Raw genomic sequence first — 22,118 nt, forward strand, 5'->3', positions numbered from 1 at the left:
ATATGCTGGTGCTCCTGTGTTGGATGCATATATATTTAGAATGGTTATATCCTCTTGTTGGACTGAGCCCTTTATCATTATGTAGTGTCCTTCTTTATCTCTTGTTACTTTCTTTGTTTTGAAGTCTATTTTGTCTGATATTAGTACTGCAACCCCTGCTTTCTTCTCACTGTTGTTTGCTTGAAATATGTTTTTCCATCCGTTGACTTTTAGTCTGTACATGTCTTTGGGTTTGAGGTGAGTTTCTTGTAAGCAGCATATAGATGGGTCTTGCTTTTTTATCCATTCTATTACTCTGTGTCTTCTGATTGGTGCATTCAGCCCATTAACATTTAGGGTGACCATTGAAAGATATGTACTTATTGCCATTGCAGGCTTTAAATTCGTGGTTACCAAAGGTTCAAGGTTAGCGTCTTTAGTATCTTACTGCCTAACTTAGCTGGCTTATTGAGCTGTTATATACACTGTCTGGAGATTCTTTTCTTCTCTCCCTTCTTATTCCTCCTCCTCCATTCTTCATATGTTGGGTGTTTTGTGCTGTGCTCTTTCTAGGAGTGCTCCCATCTAGAGCAGTCCCTGTAAGATGTCCTGTAGAGGTGGTTTGTGGGAAGGAAATTCCCTCAGCTTTTGTTTGTCTGGGAATTGTTTAATCCCACCATCATATTTGAATGATAGTCGAGCTGGATACAGTATCCTTGGTTCAAGGCCCTTCTGTTTCATTGTATTAAGTATATCATGCCATTCTCTTCTGGCCTGTAGGGTTTCTTTCGAGAAGTCTGATGTTAGCCTGATGGGTTTTCCTTCATAGGTGACCGTTTTCTCTCTAGCTGCCTTTAAAAATCTTTCCTTGTCCTTGATCTTTGCCATTTTAATTATTATGTGTCTTGGTGTTGTCCTTCTTGGATCCTTTCTGTTGGGCGTTCTGTGTATTTCCGTGGTCTCTCCGATTATTTCCTCCCCCAGTTTGGGGAAGTTTTCAGCAATTATTTCTTCTAAGATACTTTCCATCTCTTTTCCTCTCTCTTCTTCTTCTGGGACCCCTATAATACGGATATTGTTCCTTTTGGATTGGTAACACAGTTCTCTTAACATTGTTTCATTCCTGGAGATCCTTTTGTCTCTCTCTATGTCAGCTTCTATGCGTTCCTGTTCTCTGATTTCAATTCCATCAATGGCCTCTTGCATCCTATCCATTCTGCTTATAAACCCTTCCAGAGTGTGTTTCATTTCTGTGATCTCCTTTCTGGCATCTGTGATCTCCTTCCGGACTTCATCCCATTTCTCTTGCGTATTTCTCTGCATCTTTGTCAGCATGTTTATGATTCTTATTTTGAATTCTTTTTCAGGAAGACTGGTTAGGTCTGTCTCCTTCTCTGGTGTTGTCTCTGTGATCTTTGTCTGCCTGTAGCTTTGCCTTTTCATGGTGATAGGAATAGTTTGCAGAGCTGGGACGAGTGACGGCTGGAAGGACTTCCTTTCTTGTTGGTTTGTGGCCCTCCTTTCCTGGGAGAGCAGCGGCCTCTAGTGGCTTGTGCTGGGCAGCTGCGCGCAGACAGGGTTCCTGCTTCCTGCCCGGCTGCTATGGAGTTAATCTCCGCTGTTGCTGTGGGCGTGGCCTGGCTCGGGCAGCTGCTCCAAAATGGTGGAGTCCCGTTGGAGGGGGAGCTGCTGGGAGGCTATTTATCTCCGTAAGGGGCCTCCGAGCTCCCTGCAGCCCAGGGGTTAGGGTGCCCAGAGATCCCCGGATTCCCTACCTCTGGATTAAGTGTCCTGCCCTGCCCCTTTAATACTTCCAAAAAGCACCCGGCAAAACAAAACAACGACTACAAAAAAAAAAAAAATTTGTAAAATTAAAAAAAAATAAATAAATAAAATAAAAAATGGCCGCTCGTTTTTCTTTATTCTCTGGCACCAGCCTCAGGCATCTGCTCACCGGTCTTGCTGCCCTGTTTCCCTAGTATTGGAGTCCCTATCCCTTTAAGACCTCCAAAAAGCGCTCGCCAAAACAAAACAGCAAAAAAAAAGAAAAATTGGCCATTCGATTTTCTTATGTCCTCCGGCGCCCCTCCGGTGCCCGCTCACTGTTCTTGCTGCCCTGTTTCCCTAGTATCCATAGCCCCCCGCGCACGCACTGTGTCTGCGCTCTGGCCTGGATGGCTGGGGCTGGGTGTTCGGCAGTCCTGGGCTCCGTCTCCCTCCCGCTCTGCCTGTTCTTCTCCCGCTGGGAGCTGGGGGGAGGGGCGCTTGGCTCCCGCCGGGCCAGGGCTTGTATCATACCCCCTTCGAGAGGCACTGGGTTCTCGCTCGTGTGGATGTGGTCTGGATGGTGTCCTGTGTCTTCTGGTCTTTATTCTAGGAAGAGTTGTGTTTGTTATATTTTCATAGATATATGTGGTTTTTCGAGGAGATTTCCGCTGCTGTACTCACGCCGCCATCTTGGCTCCAATCCTTGTGTATTTTTTTAACAGATTTTACTCTGATATAAAAATTTCACTGGATTTCTGCTTTTTTATGTGAGAATAAACCTCTAAAGTAGAGTTTTTCTATGGAAGAACATTTAGATGACTCTTCATACACATTGCCAAATTGCTTTCCATTTACGCTTCCACCTGTAAATGCTTTTACTTTTAATGGTTACTTGTTACTGGTTATGTGGCCACTACAGGTGTATTTGTTGACATGAAATACAATTTCTTGTATTCTGGATTATATCTGTATATACCCTGACCTATTCTTTAGCTGTCAGCAAACTTGGCTCATGTCTTTTATCAACATTACACAAAACGAAACTAGACATTTGTAAATCTGGTTTCTTTTGTGATTTTTATATATAATTTTCTTTCACCAGAATTTTTCTTTCGTACCAATAAGGTAAAAAGTGAAAATAAAGTTTTCAAAGTCATATAGCTAAGTACATTTTAAACCTATCACTCTTATTTTTAAAAATTATTTAAAATACTGATTCAAATATGTAAGAAATAGTATATGATGCAAAAATCCAGAGAGTTCAGAGGGTCTGTACAGTAAAAAGTCTTCAGATGTCCAAGGAAGTCCTGTCTCTTAGATGTCCAATTTTCTTCCTGGAAGCAACAATGGCTTTGGTGTCCTTCTAGAGATATATTCCACGTGTAAATATGCATATGCCCAGTACACAGTCAGTGGGTAGCATAGTAAACATAGCAATCTGGGCTGTAGCCTGGTTCCAAACTGCTGCTCAGCCCTCAAAAGGCCAAAATTCAAGAGACAAGTGTTGGTGAAAAGGAAAGGTTGCTTTATTCAGGAAGCTGGCAACCTGAGAAAATGGTGGACTACTGTCCCAAGACCATTTCCAAAGTGCCATTCTGAAGGAAGTGAGAATGTTTTAGAGGGAGACTTTGAGGAGACAGGAGGGACTTGGTCCAGAATCAACAGCTTATCAATGGCCGATAGGCAGAACTGGCACTTGGGCTGAGAGGCTGTGTGCTCCGAAACTGCGTGGAGAATGGAATGTCCTTACCTGTGGTGTCCAGCGGGGCGCTCCAGGAGAAATTCCTGAAACTCTGAAAGGTTTGGTTAGAAGGCAACACAGAGGGAGAGACTGATGTTTTCAGCTTGTTTCAAAATGGAGTTAGTTAGGCTTTGTTAGAGCCTCTAACAAGCACATGGTCTGCATGAAGGAGACTTAGTTTTTTCCCCCAGAAGTTTATTTTATTTTTAGACACCCCCTTAGCATAAGTGCTGCTATTTCAAGGATCCTACCTCAGCCAATTGGAGCTTCGGCTCTCTCCTCACCAGTCAGCAAGAAGCCCACCAACCACCCTTAGACCCTGCCAATCGACCAGAGCCACGACCTCTCACCCCACCAACTGCCCCTAGATCCCCAATAAAGCCTTTGTACTTTTGAAACTCATTCTCTTTCTCTGCCATCTTGCCACTGCGTTGGTGCAGATGAGAGATTGAGCTCGAGCTAGCTCGAATAAAGGCTCTTTGCTTTTGTATTGGTGTTGGCTCCTTGGTGGTCTTCTGGGATTTACAACTTTGGGCACAACATTTGGGGGCTCGTCTGGGATCCCAGAGACCCCCAGGACCCCCGACCGGAGGGCCCTGTGCCAGCTGGTGAGTGCACTCAGTTATCTGTCTGTCTTTGTCTGTCTGTGTCTCATTGTTTTTGTTCGTGAACAAGCCTGAAGCCTGTATAAGCCTGTAGGAGCTCCAATCTGTATCAGGGTTGGCACTGACTTAGGCAGATGTGCTGGCAGGTCGTCGACAGGGGGGTCTTGGGAGACATCCCTTGCCCCCGTCTGGAGGATGAAGTCCTCATCTGTGAGGAAAGTCGGCTGCCGCTGCAGTCCGACAGGCCCTCAACTTACTTTCAGTTTTTCCTCCGTGGCTGCGGCAGATTCTTCTCTGTAGGCACCTATTTGTTGTTTGTCGTGTTTGTCTTCGTCTTGTTGTTGGCAGAAGAAATGAGACAGATGCAGATGACCCCCTTGTCTCTCATGACAGACCATTTTTCAGATGTTAGAGAGAGAGCTCACAGTCTGAGCATGGACGTCAGGAAGGGAAAATTTCATTTTCTGCACTTATGAGTGGCCATCCTTTAACGTTGGCTGGCCGCCGGAGGGAACATTTGATCTAACCACTCTTTTACAGGTTAAAGATATCAGGGGAAGAGCTAACAACCTCAGTGTGGAAGTCCCGAAGGGTTGGTGGCAGACTTTTTGTTCTAGCGAGTAACCAGCTTTCAATGTCGGATGGCTGCCAGAGGGAACCTTATTAGGTCTCAGTCTGTATGTTTGTGTGTCTAAGTGTGTAAATGAAAATATCTTTCTACCTCTGGATGGTATTAATGAAATTGATTTAAAGACAAGCACTTGTGAAAATTGGGCATTCTAAAACTCCCAGAAAATTGTAATAGAAAATATTAAGCATTAATACTAATTTAAGTTGAACTGAAACTGACATGTCCTTATGGTTATCGGCTGCCTAAGTTTACCTAAAGTCATTTAAGTTGATGTTATCTGCTAAATCTTTCAAGAATAAAATGCTTAGAGGCTTGACTGTCTAATGTTCAGTAAAGGTTTTGGTTTTGTAAGTAACCTAGCATAGTTGTTAGGAATGAGTGAACTAAATAAGTGTGGCAAATGAACACCTTAATAATTGTGTGTTACACTGTTTATACCTACCTACAGCCTGAGAATCTTTGTGGTAACCTAAAACCTTAAAAGTTTTGCTAAGTTAAGAAAACATACTTTGTGCTTAGTGAGAGATTGTGCTGTAAAGCACATGGTTACAGAAATTATAAAATGTGTTCATAAATTTGTCAATCTAAAAAATGTTAGCTTAACAGTTTACAATAGCCTACTTCTCAGTGTTCACCGAAATTTAAGATTCCTAATGGTTTAAGTTCTAATTAAAACTACTTAAAGTAATAAGGAAAACATTTCTCTATGCTAAAAGATGTATGTTTTAGTAAGAGAAGGTATAAAGAATGGAAATTCATTCTGCATGCTAAAGAATGTGTCTTTTGATAAAAGAAAGTAACTTTGTTCTAAAGTACAGCTGTTTATTTAGAGGAAGAAATCTAAATGTAAAAAGAAAGTTGTAGAAAGTTTTAGAAGAATTTAATATAGTCATGCTATATAAAATTAAAACAAGTAAGTCTCGGTATCAAGTTCACAGCAAAATTAAAATTTTGTTTTCAGTTAAAAAGAAAGTCTTAACTGTTAGTCTGCTCTTATTGAAAGATAGCAAAGGTTCTCTAATTGTTTTATCAAAGCAGTTTCTCATGCTTAAAGTCTCAGTGAGTTGTTGGAGTATTAAAAAAAATGAGATCTTAATATAAAAAGACTAAAAGCTAAAATTTGTTAACAACTGTGTAACCTTTATTTGCCTTTAAAATATTTTGTTGTCATTCTGGTTAAATAAATAAGTATTGCTTCATAGCAACCTATAATCCTATTTAAGCAAGTACCAAAAAAAAAAAAAAATCAAATGCAAAAAGGTGCTTTTACCTCTAGTTAACTCTGATATTTTCCAGAGGGTCCCTGGAACATGTCAGAGGAATTTTTTCTCATTGGAGAAAGTATTTGGCTAATTTGGCTTATTTATCTGATATATATATTTACCAGGAAAGCACTGTCAAAGGGAATGATGCTAAACTTTTTTACTGAATGTTTTGTGTTACAGAAATATCTAAATTTTCTCATATCAACTCTTATAGTAAGTTCTCATCAGGTCTTTAACCACTGTCATTTGTAAGTCTTTTGTCATTTATAGTCACTGTTTTATTATTCCTAAACTAGTAAAGAACTAGATTTCAGCAGAACAGGAATTAGTTACATAAGATTACATAAACTAAAGAAAATGATTTTGTGTCTTTTTGTTTCAAGTGTTTCTGATAAAGTGTTTTAAGCTTGTTCTCTTAAGCTGACAACAATTTAGTAAATGACTATCTTTATAAGCAGAATTGAAACATTTATCTTTCTCTCTACCTGATCCCTCCAGAATTTAAAAACTTTCAGTGACTATTTTTATATTTCATGGCAGTATATTTATTTGCACAAGTTCAATAAGAATTTGCTTTCCTTGTAAGAAAACCAATTAAAAACACTGGTTTTACTACCAAGGCTTTGACTGGAATGTCATACCTGAGAGACATGTGCATAAACTCAGATATGAACAGCTTTAAGGAACTAAGGTTGGCTTCATAAAGTCAACAAAGCCCCTTGGAAGAACTGGCCTGGTACCTTGCTTACAGGGTTCCTAGCAGCCTTACCAGGTGAGTAAGGAAGTTTACTTCCTGGCAGGTGCCGGAACCTCAGGATGTCTTGGGGACCTCGAGAAGAGAAGAATTCACCCAAACTACAGGTACAGCAGGCACAACCTGATGGCAAGTCTGGCTTTGCTTTCTGGCCTCAAGAAGCCTTTAAAAGTTCAATCTGAAATTCCTTATAAAAAGTTCCAGCAAAGCACATTAAAAGAGCCTATGTAATCAATTGCTCTTCTTGCTGCACTTATGCAAATAATTATGCCAAGTATTAATTATTTTCTTAGCCTGGTTACTTCTAATAAAAATGAGGGTGATTTTAGAGAAAAGTATTGTTTCAATAATGCAGTCTTATCTATACTAAATCCTAATACTAGTCATTGAGATGTAAACTTGATCCAGAATTCTATTTTCTCCATGATACCTGGCTATGATTCTCTTCATATTTCTAGTTCTCATATTCAGCCATGCATTCTTAATCTTGTCAAGTTTGTCCTTCCAGAATAGAAAATCCAACTCCAGATGTTGCTACTTAACTTAATAACATGATTTGTTCTATCTTGCCTAGAAGCCATAAAACTGCAAATAGTAATAGAAATAAAACCCAGAATAGAAGCACCAACCTTCTGAGGCCCTCTCAACTGACCAGTGATGGAGACCTAACTGCAGCCCGTACTGCACCCCCTCTCTGCATGAAGCAGCCAGAGCGGTCGTCGCCCCCTTTCCCTAGCAGCAGCTAAGGTCTCTGTCTGTAGAGGGCCTAATGAGACAGGGACCATAGGCTTAGACAGAATAAGGTGAGAGCCTCTGGGAAAAAAAAGCAAAGCAAGATATTTGCAATCAGAGCAGTGTAACTACATGCTAAGAAACCCCCCCCTACTAAAATTATGTTAAACATTAAGCTCTAGAATCATTCTTCAGTGAAATCAGTTAAAGTTCCCCAGATAAAGAAGAGTAGCACATGTTTTATTATGCTAATCATTTGTAATCGCATATAAGATTACTTTAGCATACTAAAGGTCCAAGCCTATGTGCTGTCTTTCCTCCTTCAGATCTGGCGAAGTAATTTTGCAAACCGAGCAACTAAGCATGCAGACCCAGCTGTAGACGTCATGGTAAAAGGCAGGAAGAATTCCATCTTAAAGATAAGATTGCATTTTAACACCCAGGAAGTTCAAGAGGCAGGATTCTTTAGCAAGTAGACAATACCTCAGCCCACCTTGGAGGCTGGGCAGGCAGTCTTTTGATGTGCTCACGGACCAAGGTGCCAGTATCCCAGAGAGAAATCAAGGCAGGGAATTAATCTTTAATATCCAAGGACTCCTTGCCATCCTACTCCTTTTATCACCCTCGAGCCCTGTATTACCAACAGGCTGGTCCAGTTTGTCAGAGACCGCATGGGGGCCGTCCGACTGATAGTCCTCTGTGCTCAATACAGGCCCCTAGTAATCTCATTACTCCTGCTTACCTTTAAACCATGTATCCTCAATAAATGGATAACTTTTATTAAAAATAGAGTTAATACAGTTCAGCTTATGGTACTAAGACAACAATATCAGCCTTTGTCTCCTTACGGCTGTAGGGCCTCATTAGATCCATGACTGGGTCCCCTCTTATGATCCAGAGAGAGGGGGTAATGAAGGGGACTTAGTTTTTTCCCCCAGAAGTTAATTTTATTTTTAGACACCCCCTTAGCATAAGTGCTGCTATTTCAAGGATCCTACCTCAGCCAATCGGAGCTTTGGCTCTCTCCTCACCAGTCAGCAAGAAGCCCACCAACCACCCTTAGACCCTGCCAATCGACCAGAGCCACGACCTCTCACCCCACCAACTACCCCTAGACACAGCCAATCGGCCAAGGCCACACCTCTCACCCCACCAACTGCCCCTAGATCCCCAATAAAGCCTTTGTACTTTTGAAACTCGTTCTCTTTCTCTGCCATCTTGCCACTGTGTTGGTGCAGATGAGAGATTGAGCTCGAGCTAGCTCGAATAAAGGCTCTTTGCTTTTGCATCGGTGTTGGCTCCTTGGTGGTCTTCTGGGATTCACAACTTTGGGCACAACACTGCACTTGAGATTGTTCCATGGCAGTGCATGGAGAGGTAGCTGCCTCATTCTTTTTTAAGGTCCCAGAGCATGCATTTTTGTATGAGTAACTATAATTTATTTAACCAGTCTACCACTGATAACATTTAGATCATTTCCAGTCTCTTGCCATTACAGATGACACTACACTAACTCTCCTTGTTTTTATTTCATTTTGCCCATATATAAATTCATCTGCCTGGTAAATTACTGGAACAAGAATTACTGTGTCAGTGTGTATGTTTTAAAAAATGTGTTGTCAGATTGTTTTTCCTAAGCTCTGTAGTCGTCTGTGTTCCACCGTATGTCTGTTTCCTGACATTCTAGACATCATAGGGTATCAGACTTTTTGATATTTGTCAATTTGGTTAAAAAATTCATCTTAGTTATAGTTTTAATTTTTAATTTGAATTAAGAGATGCAGCCTTTTCTGTTTAATAGACTTTCCTATACCCCTTTTAGGTGAATGTAAATTATTTCTATTTTTATCTGATAATGAATTTAATAAAAATTAAACCCAACATTAAATATGCAACATGAATTTACAATGGAGAACTTAAACAGTGTGTTTAAGTTGTTGCTTAATTCTCAAAGATGTTGCTTAATTCTATCAAATTAGGGACTTTTGAGTTTTATTAGATTTTAGTTAACAAGTGTGCTGTTTAACTTTAATTGGCATTCTCCAGTTAAATATTTCCAAATTAAGCTGACGATTTTATATTGCATGCTGTTCCCATGTGAGGTTTAAGGCATTGTCCTTAGATAAAGGAACTGTAAGACCCAACGGCCTTATTCTGGTCTGCGCTTCCCCCCCAGTGAGGAGACGAAGGCCACGGCAGATCGATGCAACAAGCAAGAGGTTTATTGTTATTCCAGCTATCTGGGGTCCAAGTGTCTGCCCGACACAGCGGGTTTCAACAAGGACCCCGAGCACTCAAAACCAAGGGTTTATACAGCATTTTCAAAACACTTAACTCTTAGTAATTTTCCACAGCTGCACGTTATCTTTGCAAGACATACATCCTGGGGTTAAGCGAGAGCAAGATAAGACCACTCCTCAATTGTTAGGGAGGTTCTGCACGATAAGCTTGGTATGTAAGATTAGCTGACCAAGGTTAGCTGACCGAAGGCCACAGCTGCCCCCATCCCGGTGTTCATGATTAACTTGTTTTCCAAGGCCTTACCCAGTTCCAGTTTTTCTTTTTAAGTCACAACCTGAGAAAACGGCTTCTAGGCCCTTAAGATGGCTACTCTTATGCTAACTTATTTCCATTCTTACAGAACATATTAAGTATGGTGGTGCTTTAGCCTTGATAGTTGTGTAGAGCAGAGTCCTGGAAAATTATTATGTAGTTTAAAACATGTTCCTTACAGGGTTCTACTAGTGAGTACGGTGCATTACATGAGCAGTGAGATCTGATGACTAGGTTATGGTGTGTGAGGCTTAAGAAAGCATATAGGCAATGTCTCGACTGAGGGATTTATCCCCGGGCAAGTTTACTCTGGAATTGGTGAGACCAAATAACAACAACTGAACATTGAGGGTAAAGAGGAGCTCCTCCGGAGCTTTATTCTCACAGAGGCAGGCAGACCTAGTGCTGTCAGCCCTGCCCCAGGCTCTGTCTCCACTTCTGGCTCTGCCCTCACCACCAGCCTCTGCTCTCCTCCCTCCTGCTCTCTGTCTGGGCTCTGCTGCACAGGGGGAACTCTTCTTATCTCAACACGGGCATTAAGGGCTTATCACCAGGGGGTATAAAAGTATGCAGTAGGCTAAGTATTACACCTTCACACATACCCAGTGTGTAGATTAGATTAGGATCAATTGAGGATCCTGGCCCTAGAACTTCCATTTTCCTTATAGGCAAGTTCTTCACAACTCTCTGATTTGTAAATCTGTTTATAATCTAGCCTCAAACTACTTTTTCTGCCTAATTTCCCATCACTCATTTCTTCAGCCTTTCTTCTACTCATGTTTAACGTCTGAATACAGCCAAATATTCATTATTTATGTGTTAGCATGTACTATTCTCAAGGATTCTTCTCTCCCTTTTTCTTGGCATACATCAAGACCAAGGTCAAATACCACCTTTTTTTTCAAGTTGTTGGTAATTACTATTAAGTCAGAATTATTTTCCCTCACTGTTCCTCTTTGCTTTCCAAGTATTAACATATTGCTTGGTATACAGTCATAAATTAAAAGATTTCAGAGTATTTCATAGTCCAAGTAATTTTAGGACTGGTTCTATTTTGAGTCAGTTGACCCAGTTCATAAAGAAATAAAAAAAAGATTTAAGAAGTATATGTAGTTTACTTTGTATTTATCTGTCTACAGAGTCTGAATAGCTTTGAAACTTTTGTCAGATGTACTTCGTTACCTATTTGATTAGTTACCAGTAACATTGGGTGAAAGATGTGTATTTGATGTATATATTTTAATGTTGGCTTATGACAAAAACTTAGTGAATTTTGTCCTAAAATTATTCTTTGTTTACACAGAGAATGTCCAAGCACATGGATGTCGCAGGAGAGGTACTGTTGGAAAGAAAAGGCTGTGCAGGAGTGATAATACTAAACAGACCAAAGTTCCTAAATGCACTGACTCTTAATATGATTCGGCAGATTTATCCACAGCTAAAGGTTGGTAATTTTCTCAAAGCAATTATATGGATCCCTATAAAAGTAAGTCAATAGAACACTAGACTCTTTGGGATCAGCAGTAAAGCCCACCAGTTTCTTGAGGTCTTAATGCTTTCGCTCTGTGCTATCTTGGAACAACCCTAGTAGTGGCAGGGAGTTAATTGCCTCTTGAAGGCAGCCCCTTCAACTTTTATGTAGTTCTAAGTTTCTTATGTTCTCTGACTTTTTGGAGCATGAGTATATGAATTTAACCTGCTTCCACATGGCAGCTTTTTGGTTTGTAGACAACTGTTCTTGAACTTCTTGGCTAACCATTTCTTAGAGGCCATGAGCTTTTCTATTCTAAGTGAACTCTGTGGTGCAGTGGAAAAGCAAGACTTAAAGTCAGACTACTTATCTTTGAAAATTGGATTTCTGTTCATTAACTTGTAGAATGGGAATGTTAATCTCTGTGTGCTGCATTTACCTCTGCTGTGAAATGGGGATGTTGGTATTTCATAGAATTGTTGTGAAGATGAAGGGAAATAATGTACCTAATATGATTGGTTCCTTAATTCTTTTTTTTTTCAATTTTTAAAAAATTTTATTTTGTTATCATTAATCTACAATTACATGAAGAACATTATGTTTACTAGGCTCTCCCCTATACCAAGTCCCCCCCACAAACCCTATTACAGTCACTGTCCATCAGCATAGTAAGATGTTGTAGAATCACTACTTGTCCTCTCTGTGTTGCAAAGCCCTCCCCTTTCCCCCACCCCCCACATTATACATGCTAATCATAATATCCCCTTTCTTTCCCCGCCCCCCCTTATCCCTCCCTACCCACCCATTCTCCCCAGTCTCTTTCCCTTTGGTAACTGTTAGTCCATTCTTGGGTTCTGTGATTCTGCTGCTGTTTTTTTCCTTCAGTTTTTCTTTTGTTCTTATACTCCACAGATGAGTGAAATCATTTGGTATTTGTCTTTCTCCGCTTGGCTTATTTCACTGAGCATAATTGGTTCCTTAATTCTTAATTTGAGGAGTCCCTTTTCCATTCTGCTGTGTCTATCTAAGGTACCTTACCATGTGTCATTAAGTGTGATACAGAGAAATAAGCCAGGTGTTCCAGATGAGGGTTGGACCAGAGTTGAAGAAAGTATAAACTTCCACATTAGAATACCATATTTCTATTAATGTAGTCTAGGATTGTACTAACCTTTTGGACACCTGCATTTGTAGTTTTATTCTCAAGTATAATTTATAGAGCCATTGTTAATTTTTCTGTCTCTTGTTAACTAATATTTTTATTTGGTGTGTTCTAGCCTTTTAAAATCCTGCTTATTTATTAGCTGTCTTTACCAATCCCAGATTACTCTAGATTGGATCTTACAAGTGGTTTCAATCTGTTGTTTATAAATTTGTCAGTAGGACAGAGCCCTATATCACTATAGTAGAAAGATTATTTCTCTGTTTATTAGCAATCTTTGGGTTGGTTTATTCAGTAGATTTATAAGCTTATGTCACATAATTTTTTTTATTATGGTATCATTGATATGCAGTCTTATGATAAAAGTTTCACATGAGCAACATGGTGGTTACAGCAATCACCCATATTATCAAGCCCCCCCGCCATTATAGTCACTGTCCATCAGTTTAGTAAGAGGCTATAGAGTCACTACTTGCCTTCTCCATGCTGTACTGCCTTCCCTGTGTCACATAATACTTTTAAGCCTATATTTTTTCACCTTGGTCTCAGTGTTGTCATGGAAAGATTTCAGATGTAATTATGAAATTTGGATCACAAAAGTACTCACCTAGCAACTTTTTTGAAATAGCCTCTAATCTGTGTCAGGAGAGAAAATGAAGTTGGGATCCATTCTTCTAGACATGCTTTATAAAGCTTATGTTTTATATATATTCATATCTATACACACATGTGTATGTATGTATATATGTATGTACATATGGATATATCTGAATGAGTTTGTATGTATTATGTGCTTATACCAACTTCTTTTACATTTGCATAGAAGTGGGAACAAGATCCTGAAACTTTCCTGATTATTATAAAGGGAGCTGGTGGAAAGGCTTTTTGTGCTGGGGGTGATATCAAAGGTAAAAACATTTTTCCTTCTCATCAAAATCCTTTTATTTCCCAGTAGAATTAATAAAGTATCAGTAAATTTTTATAGTACTTCATAATTTACTATACTTTTGAATTTTTTTTTTTTGTTAACAAGTTAATACATTCCTATGTGGTTAATCTAGAAAAAGGAAACATTTTAAAATTAATGTGTTGTGTTTAGTACTAGAAAAATGAGAATAGTGAATTTTTTTTTTAACTATACATATGCCCTTCAGATATCTTATCTCTCCCTCTCCCTGAGTCATTTTAAATAAATGCTCAGTTATGGTATGTGAGTCCACTTTTTATTTCAGAATAGCTGATACTTAGCAGTTCAGTTTCTTACATAGGCTGATAATCTGGCCATATTGTGACTTGCCATTCTCCATATATGATATGCTCTCACATATTTCTGAGACTTTGCCTGTACTTTCCTACTGTTCATGATCCTAGAGCAGAAATGTACTCAATTATAACATTTATCTTACTATTATATAGCCAATATATTTTTACATGTGTTTATGTAAACATGCTGAGATTGAGATAAATAAAAAAATTAATTCTCCTTATCTTTCTAAATTTGTAGGCCAATTTGTACACATTTAACTTAGAAGAAATATTTATTCTCAGGATCCAAGTCATATACATATATTATCACCACTAGTTGCCAGTGTTTTATATATATTGAAAACTGTTTTAACATTTTGTGTTTTGCTTCTTAGGGTTGGTAGAGTCCAGGGTTTTTTTCCTTGTATTTTTATTTTGTGTATTTGTTTGTTTGTTTCTATTAAGTCAGTTATGTTTGGGTTGATATGTTTACCAAGTTTATAACTTTATGTAAACCATTATATTTGGAATAGGAAAAAAACAAGCTTGATTCAGGATATTATTTCATACACCCATTAAATGTAAAGTAACTGAGTCTTAAAATTACAGTTTTAGTTTTCTATTGCTTAGACTAATTTTTTGACTGAATTGGCTTTGAATTTACTATTTTGCCCACAGCATGAATATTTTTTAAATGTTGTTTTTCAGCCTGGAATTAACTTGTCCTCTGGAGTTGGGCCTATGATCTTGCCAGTTTAAAGATGGGCAGAGCCTTATGTATTCATTTTAGCTTCTATAAGCTATTTTTGCATATAGGCCTAACTTTATATTGATGTTTGGAAATAATTACAAATTTTAGAATTATTCTAGTTTACATATGTAAAGCAATGGATTTCAATCCAGGAAATTTATTTTCTTTTAAAGATTATATTCCAACATGATAAGTGGCCAGGTACTCAGAAAAATTTTTTTAAATGATATGAACTTCCTTTAATTTTATCTTAATGGAACTAATTGATTAGAATAAAATTAAAAAGAAATCTAAAATCTTTGGGGTAAAAGAGCTTATTCCATAGGCAATACAATTTACATTTCTTTCCTTTTAGAATTGCTAACCAGTGATAAGGGCTGGAAACAAGACAACAGATGAGGGTTTTTTTTAAATATAACATTGAGAGCCTTAGAATGACAAAATTAGATATCAAATCTTTCTGTTAAAAACCAAGAAAAGAAGTCAGCATTTGAAACATTCTGAAGGAAGGTATGTCAGAGTTCTAGAGTTAGTCTGAAAACCTACAGTCAGCAAGTTTTATTTAACTTTCCCATAGAAGAAGAAAACATGTATATGTTATACATTTAATTTGTATATTAGTAGATAATTCTCATAGGAGCTAAAGACAGGGCAGGCATATGAGCTTGTATATAGAAGTGAAAGGCTTGATAGTAGTCTTGACATTGACTGGAGTTAGGAGTACAGTAGATGTGAACTCTGGATAATAGGAAATTGTAACAAATGAAACTATTTGATAGCATTTCTTAGATATTTACTGAGTACCAGTTTATTAAGCTAAACAGAAGTGTGCTGTAGTGACATCTTGTGAGGAGTTATATTTCCATTGATGTTATTAATAAATAAGGATATTATTACCTTATTTACCTCTCTAGCCTCACCGTTAACCATTTTCTTTTAGTATTTTAAAACTACTTATTTCTTGATTTTATTCTTTCTTGCCTTTGTGCCTTTGTAGGTACTCTTTCTCTACTCAGAACTTTTCCCTCTATCATTTTCTAGGAAATCCTTACCTGTTTTTTAAACAGGGCTCAGGACTTCTTTCTTTTGGGAAGCCTTCTTTTAATTACACTCTCCTCCCATTCCCTCAGCATTCCAACCACAGAGTGGGCATAGCATGATGAGTGTATTTTTGTAGTCTATCTTATTAGTGTGAACTCAAGGGCAGACATCTTGTATTGCTGTTTTGTTTATCTGCAGCACCTAAACTGTGTGTGGTACCTAATAGATGCTCAGTGAGTGTTTCATGGTGAAATGAATGTGGCAGAAATATTTAACTAGATGGAATATACTGTAGAACTGTATGTGTGTGCAGGCATACATATATGTGCATATATTTCTGTTTGCATGTATATATAACATACTTTGTGTTGATATATTACCAAAGAAAACATATATCCAGCAAATGTTTATTCAGGTGCCACTGAAAATAGTCAAAAGAAAATGTATTTTGTAGCAATATGTATCTTTTAGTTCAAGTATAACATGTTGTAAAATGTTCTTAAGAATTTTTGCCTTGAACATCCAAATTAGTAGGAAAGAAGTAAAATTGTTACTATCTGCAGATGACACTATACAATATATAGGGAACCCTAAAGACTCCACTAAAAAACTATTAGAGTTAGTAAATTAATGCAGTAAACTTGCAGGATACAAAGTCAATGTGCAGAAATCTGTTACATTTCTATATACAAATAACTATAAGAGTGAAATTAGGAAAATGATCCCATTTACAATTGCACCAGAAAGAATAAAATACACAAGAATAAATATAACCAAAGAAGTAAAAGACCTGTACTCTGAAAACCATAAGACAGTGATGAAAGAAATTTAAGAAGACATGAATAAATGGAAAGCGATCCCATGCTCATGAATAGGAAGAATTAATATTAAAATGGTCATACTGCCCAAAGTAATCTACAGATTCAGTACAATTCCCATTAAAATACCAATGATATTTTTCACTGAACTAGAGCAACTAATCCTAAATTTGTATGGAACCACTTAAGACCCTGAATAGCCAAAGCAATCAAGAAAGTAGAACAAACCTAAAGGTATGCTCCCTGATTTCAAACTATCCTATAAAGCTTCAGTAATCTAAACAGCATGGTATTGGTACAAAAATAGCCACATAGATCAATTGAACAGAATAAAGAGCCCAGAAATAAACCCACACTTATATGGGCAATTAATATGACAAAAGAGGCAAGAATAAGCAGTGGGGAAAAGATACTCTTTTCAATAAATTGTGTTGGAAAAACTAGACAGTGACATGCAAAAGAATGAAACTGGATCATTGTCTTATACTATATACAAACTAGAAATGGATTAAAGACCTAAATGTAAGACACAAAACCAGAAAAATTGTAGAAGAAAACAAACTTCTGTGCAGTAAACTTTTGAATATTAGCATTAGTAATTTTTTTCTGGATATATCTCCCCAGGCAGGGGAAACAACAAAAATAAAGGTGGGACTAGCTAAAAAAAAAAAAGCTTCTGCACAGCAAAAGAAACCACCAACAAAACAAAAAGCCAACCTGCTGAATGTGAGAATGTATTTGCAAATGGTATATCATCTGACAGGGGTTAATATACAAAATATATAAAGAACTCATACAACTCAAAGCCAAAATCACAAACAATCTGATTAAAAAACGGGTAGAGGACCTACATAGACATTTTTCTGAGGAAGACATACAGATGGTCAAGAAACACGTGAAAAGATGCTCAACATCACTAATCATCAGGGAAATGGAAGTCAACAGACACAGCAAGATATCCCCTCACATCAGTCAGAGTGGCTAATATCAACAATACAGTAAATAATAAATGTTAGCTACGATATGGAGAAAAGGGAACCCTCCTACATTGTTGGTAGGGGTGTAAGTTGGTGCAGCCATTATGGAAAGCAGGTTTCTCAAAAAACCTAAAAATAGAAATACCATATAACCCAGCAATTCCACTTCTGAGAATTTACCTGAAGAAAACGAAGTCACCAACTTGACAAAAGACATACTCTTATGTGTATTATAATTTTAATTACAAAAGCCAAGATATGGAGGCAACCGAAGTGTCTGTCAATAGATGAATGGATAAAGAAGATGTACTTATGTACAACAGAATACTACTCAGCCTAAAGGAGGATGAAATCTTACCATTTGAGACAACATGGATGGACCTAGAGTGTATTATGCCAAGTGAGATAAGTCAGACAGAGAAAGACAAATACCATATAACCTCACTTATATGTGGAACCTAACACACAAAACAAATGAACAAACAACAAAACAAATAGGCTTCTAAACAGAACAAACTGGTGATTGCCATAGAGGAGAAGGGATTGAGGGGTGGGTGAAATAAGGGGAAAAAAATTAGAATGTTTGAAATCTTGATCAGGGTGATGGTTACATAAGTGTATATATACATGTCAAACTTCATCAAGCTTTACACTAAGATTTGTGCAGTTTGTTGTATGCAGTACAGTTAAAAGAGAAAAAAGTAATTTTGCTCTGAAGTTTTGGCATTGGACTATAGATCTGGGTTTAAATATAAGATGTCTGGCATGAACAACTCATAACTTTAACACACCACTTCTCTTTTGAGTTGTAATCCTTTTTTTTTTTTTTTTTTTGATAGCCGTCTCAGAAGCTGGAAAGGCAAACAAGAAGATAGCTCAAGATTTCTTCAGAGAAGAATATATGCTGAACAATGCCATTGGTATGTGTGCTCTGCTGAGATCTTTGAAAATGGAATAAAAAAATAAACTGCACAGTATGAATTGTTAAAAACATAATCAGTATTCTTATTTTTATATTTTTAAGCCAAAATATAGTTGATAGGCAATATTATATTGGTTTCAGGTGTACAGCATAGTGATTTGACAATTATATACATGTTTACCATGATAAGTCAAGTTACTATCAACATAGAAAGATATTATAATATTATTGACTATATTCCCTATGCTGTACTTTCATCCCCATGACTTATTCATTTTATAATTGGATGTTTGTACCTCTTTCACCTATTTCACCCGTCCCACTACCACCCTCCCCTATGACAACCACCAGTTTGTATGTAATATAATAAATGCTTACGTACCTACCAGTCCAGAATGAACAACATCAATAATTTTATTGGATGTTTTAGACCTTACATAAAATATAATACTACAAGTTTTCAAATTATAGTTCAGTCCACTTTGTTGCTTTCCTCAGTGCTGTTACTTTCTGTCCCCAGAAGCAACCATTGTCATTAATGTTTAGTGTATCCTACTGGGTCATACTCTTTATTTTACTATATATTTCTGAACAGAAAGTGTTACATTGTGTTTTGAGAATTTACATAAATACTATTTCTGTATATACCATCTTATAACTACTTTTTAGTAACATGGAATGTAACTATTCTGTAGTATTTAATATTATAAATGTACTCCACATTACTTGTCTATATTAATGGATATGTTAGACTTTAATATTTTTACTGAAACACATAGTTGCACTCATGTATCTCCTCTCAGTGCCCATGTGCAGAAGTTTCTCTAGAATAGTAGTAGCAGAATGGATGGGTCATAAAGTTTATACACCTTCAGTTTGTTTTCATATTCTTTAAAGTATAAGACTGTTTTCTACATCACTTTCTATCATTTTTCTAATTATTAAACTTGGAAAGTTTAATATATTTTATGGCTTTAATTTGTATTTCATTGAACATGTGAGGTGGAAGATATTTCATATATTAATCACTTAGATTTTCTTTTCAGTTTCATCCTTTGTCTTTTCTGTTGGATTATTTGTCTTTTTCTCACTGATTTTGTAGGTCCTTATGTATTCTGGATTCTTTGCTTTTGTAGATTACACATATTACCAGTAACTTCTTTCAGCCTACTACTGAAAGTTATCTTGTAGTATATGTAACTTTTTATTCATTGAAATATAGCATAACATTCTTTTCCTTTATGATTCCTGCTTTTTTGCATTAATTAAGAATAACACTGAGGTTATTAAAGTGTTCTCTTATTTTCTTTCAATAGTTTGAATACTTAGTTTCTTTATACTCTTAAGTCTTTAATGTACTTGAAGTTTTTTTGCATGTGACATCATCTTTTGCTTTCTAGCTATAAAGCCAGATTTTGCAATGCCTTTTTTGAAAAGTTCATGCCTTTCTCAATGATTTTAATACCTCTGTCATATATTAAGTTCTTATTTTTTGCAAAATCTATTTTTGGGCTATTTGTACTTATGATGAAGCTGTAATGTCAAAGTTTTTATAGCTTCAACATTTGTCTCTATCTGTTAGGAAAGTTGCCTTGTTTTCTTTTATAATTGTGTTGGCTACTGTTGGACTTTTGATCTCCCATATGAATTTTAGAATTATTTTGTCTGATTCCACAGAAGATTTTTTATTATAATGACAATGACTTATAGTTTGGGGTGAACTGACATCTTTAATACTGAGTCTTCCCATCTATTAATTTGGCATGTCTTTGTTTATTCATGTAGACTTTAAAAACAACAATTATATGTATCTATAGCTGAAGTGTGTCTTGTGCATGTGTATGTTTCTCCATCCCAAACAATAGAGAAGTTTTTTCCATAGTTTCTAGAGAATTGCAGCTCAAAATTGAGGGCTATGGAAGTCTTTGTGAATATGAGATTAGAATTGTACTTTGGTGGCTCATTTGGCAAATTGGGAGTATTTACAGGATTGCTAGATGGATCAAAACTGCACTTTTATATTGGTATTTGTTAAGGAAGGAATATTGGCAGCAAGCTGTAACAGGCTCAGTGATTTATGTTTCTGTTAGTTTTGGGTACCTCCCCCTCTCAGAGGAAAAACAAAAAAGGGAAAGAAACAGAGGGAAAGTTTACATAATTTTTGAGCTGGAAGGGACTTCTCAGGCCATATATTAAATCTTGTAAATTAATAGATGAGGAAACTTATCTGTATATCGAATATGTGATGCACATGTGTAATATGCATGTATACATATCACTTGAATATATATATGTATAAATCTATATATACTTAATGTCAGTATATATGTTGAGATGAATATGACAGTGTGTATATATATATATATTGAATTGCTATCACACACACACACACACACACACACACACACACACACACACAAAACCACTCTATATAGACTATAGTTAAATTGCCAGTTAATGATGAAGCTGAGACTGGCTTCAAACTCCCAGTCCATGCTTTTTCCTATATGTTGCACTTCTATCTGTATCCAGGTACTTACTTAGATGTATAGTAAACAAATTATATTCTTTAAAATACATCTGTGAACATAAATATCAATGACTTACAAGGCAAATCTTAATTATATTTCTCAATAACTGAGTTATATAAGGCTTTCATTTGTTTCAAATTGAAGTGATAAGTTATTCAATGATAACAGATGATCAGGATAGTGTATGAATTAATATTTTTAAAAGAGCATATTGTATAAGCCATATGTTCAGTCTACTTTGATATTTCTTGCAAAAATTTCCTAGGGAAAATACTCAGAGTTCATGTTATATATAATTTTTGGAAAAGTGAATGTATATTAAAGATTGTAACTAATTACAGCTCTGTTTCTTTTAGATTCTTGCCAGAAACCATATGTTGCACTTATTCATGGAATTACGATGGGTGGGGTAAGTAGATTGTTTTACTCTTATTTTTGACATGTGAGTTATATTAAAAATAAGTTAATAATTATTAAATGGAAGTGAGGTGATGAGTGTAATACAATAGAACTCATTAGAACAAAATCATGTTTGGATTTTGCAGCCTTGCAGGTTTGGGATATAATATTTGCTTATAGGACTTTCAGACTATTCCACACAAAGGAATATGTTCTTAATTATGTTATATGCTATTTTAGCTTCTTAAATTAGCAAACTTTTTAACCAACAGAACTGATTGAAACTTTTTTTTCCTTACATAGAGCCCTTTCTCTACTTATATGTAAACTGCTTCCAACAGCTTCAGAAAAGAAACTGGAATGTTGAGAGTTTTTTTTTAGACTCTGAATAATGGGAATATGGCTGCCTAAATTGTGTCTGTTGTACAAAATCTCACCATAGTGAAAATGCTTGAATACTTTATGAAATTCTCTGAATTCCTCTCAGTTTGACAGTTATTTATTTGGTGTCAATGCTGTTACAAGGAAGTCTTAAATGTCACTTAAATTTGGAGTCTAAAACTCCAAATATGGAGTTGGACAAAACATGAAATAATTAGAGAAAAAGTGCTAAGTTGTATGGCACTGACTATAACAAACACAAGCCTTTAAAGAAGTGAGAGGTCAGAATGGGTCTTCATAGCAAGAAAAGGTCAGATTGGGTAGGTAGTAGGAGGCCAAAGGGTGAGATTTCCAAGATTCTACTGTTCAGTGTTTCAGAGATTCAGAATTGGG

At 36.7% G+C, this 22,118-nt stretch overlaps 1 protein-coding gene across 4 annotated transcripts in view; it reads left to right on the forward strand.

Moving 5' to 3' along the window:
- The window catches only part of HIBCH (3-hydroxyisobutyryl-CoA hydrolase), a 182,094-nt gene that overhangs the window by 33,958 nt on the left and 126,018 nt on the right, over positions 1–22,118 (forward strand). For all 4 annotated transcript variants that reach the window (XM_057503775.1, XM_057503774.1, XM_057503778.1 and 1 more), the window contains 4 exons: positions 11,331–11,471; positions 13,484–13,568; positions 18,332–18,412; positions 21,302–21,354. In XM_057503775.1, the coding sequence (XP_057359758.1) occupies positions 11,331–11,471; positions 13,484–13,568; positions 18,332–18,412; positions 21,302–21,354 (360 nt within the window). The remainder of the gene's footprint in view (positions 1–11,330; positions 11,472–13,483; positions 13,569–18,331; positions 18,413–21,301; positions 21,355–22,118) is intronic.

The sequence above is a fragment of the Manis pentadactyla genome, chromosome 6 (assembly GCF_030020395.1).
Source record: "Manis pentadactyla isolate mManPen7 chromosome 6, mManPen7.hap1, whole genome shotgun sequence".
Classification (NCBI taxonomy): domain Eukaryota; kingdom Metazoa; phylum Chordata; class Mammalia; order Pholidota; family Manidae; genus Manis; species Manis pentadactyla.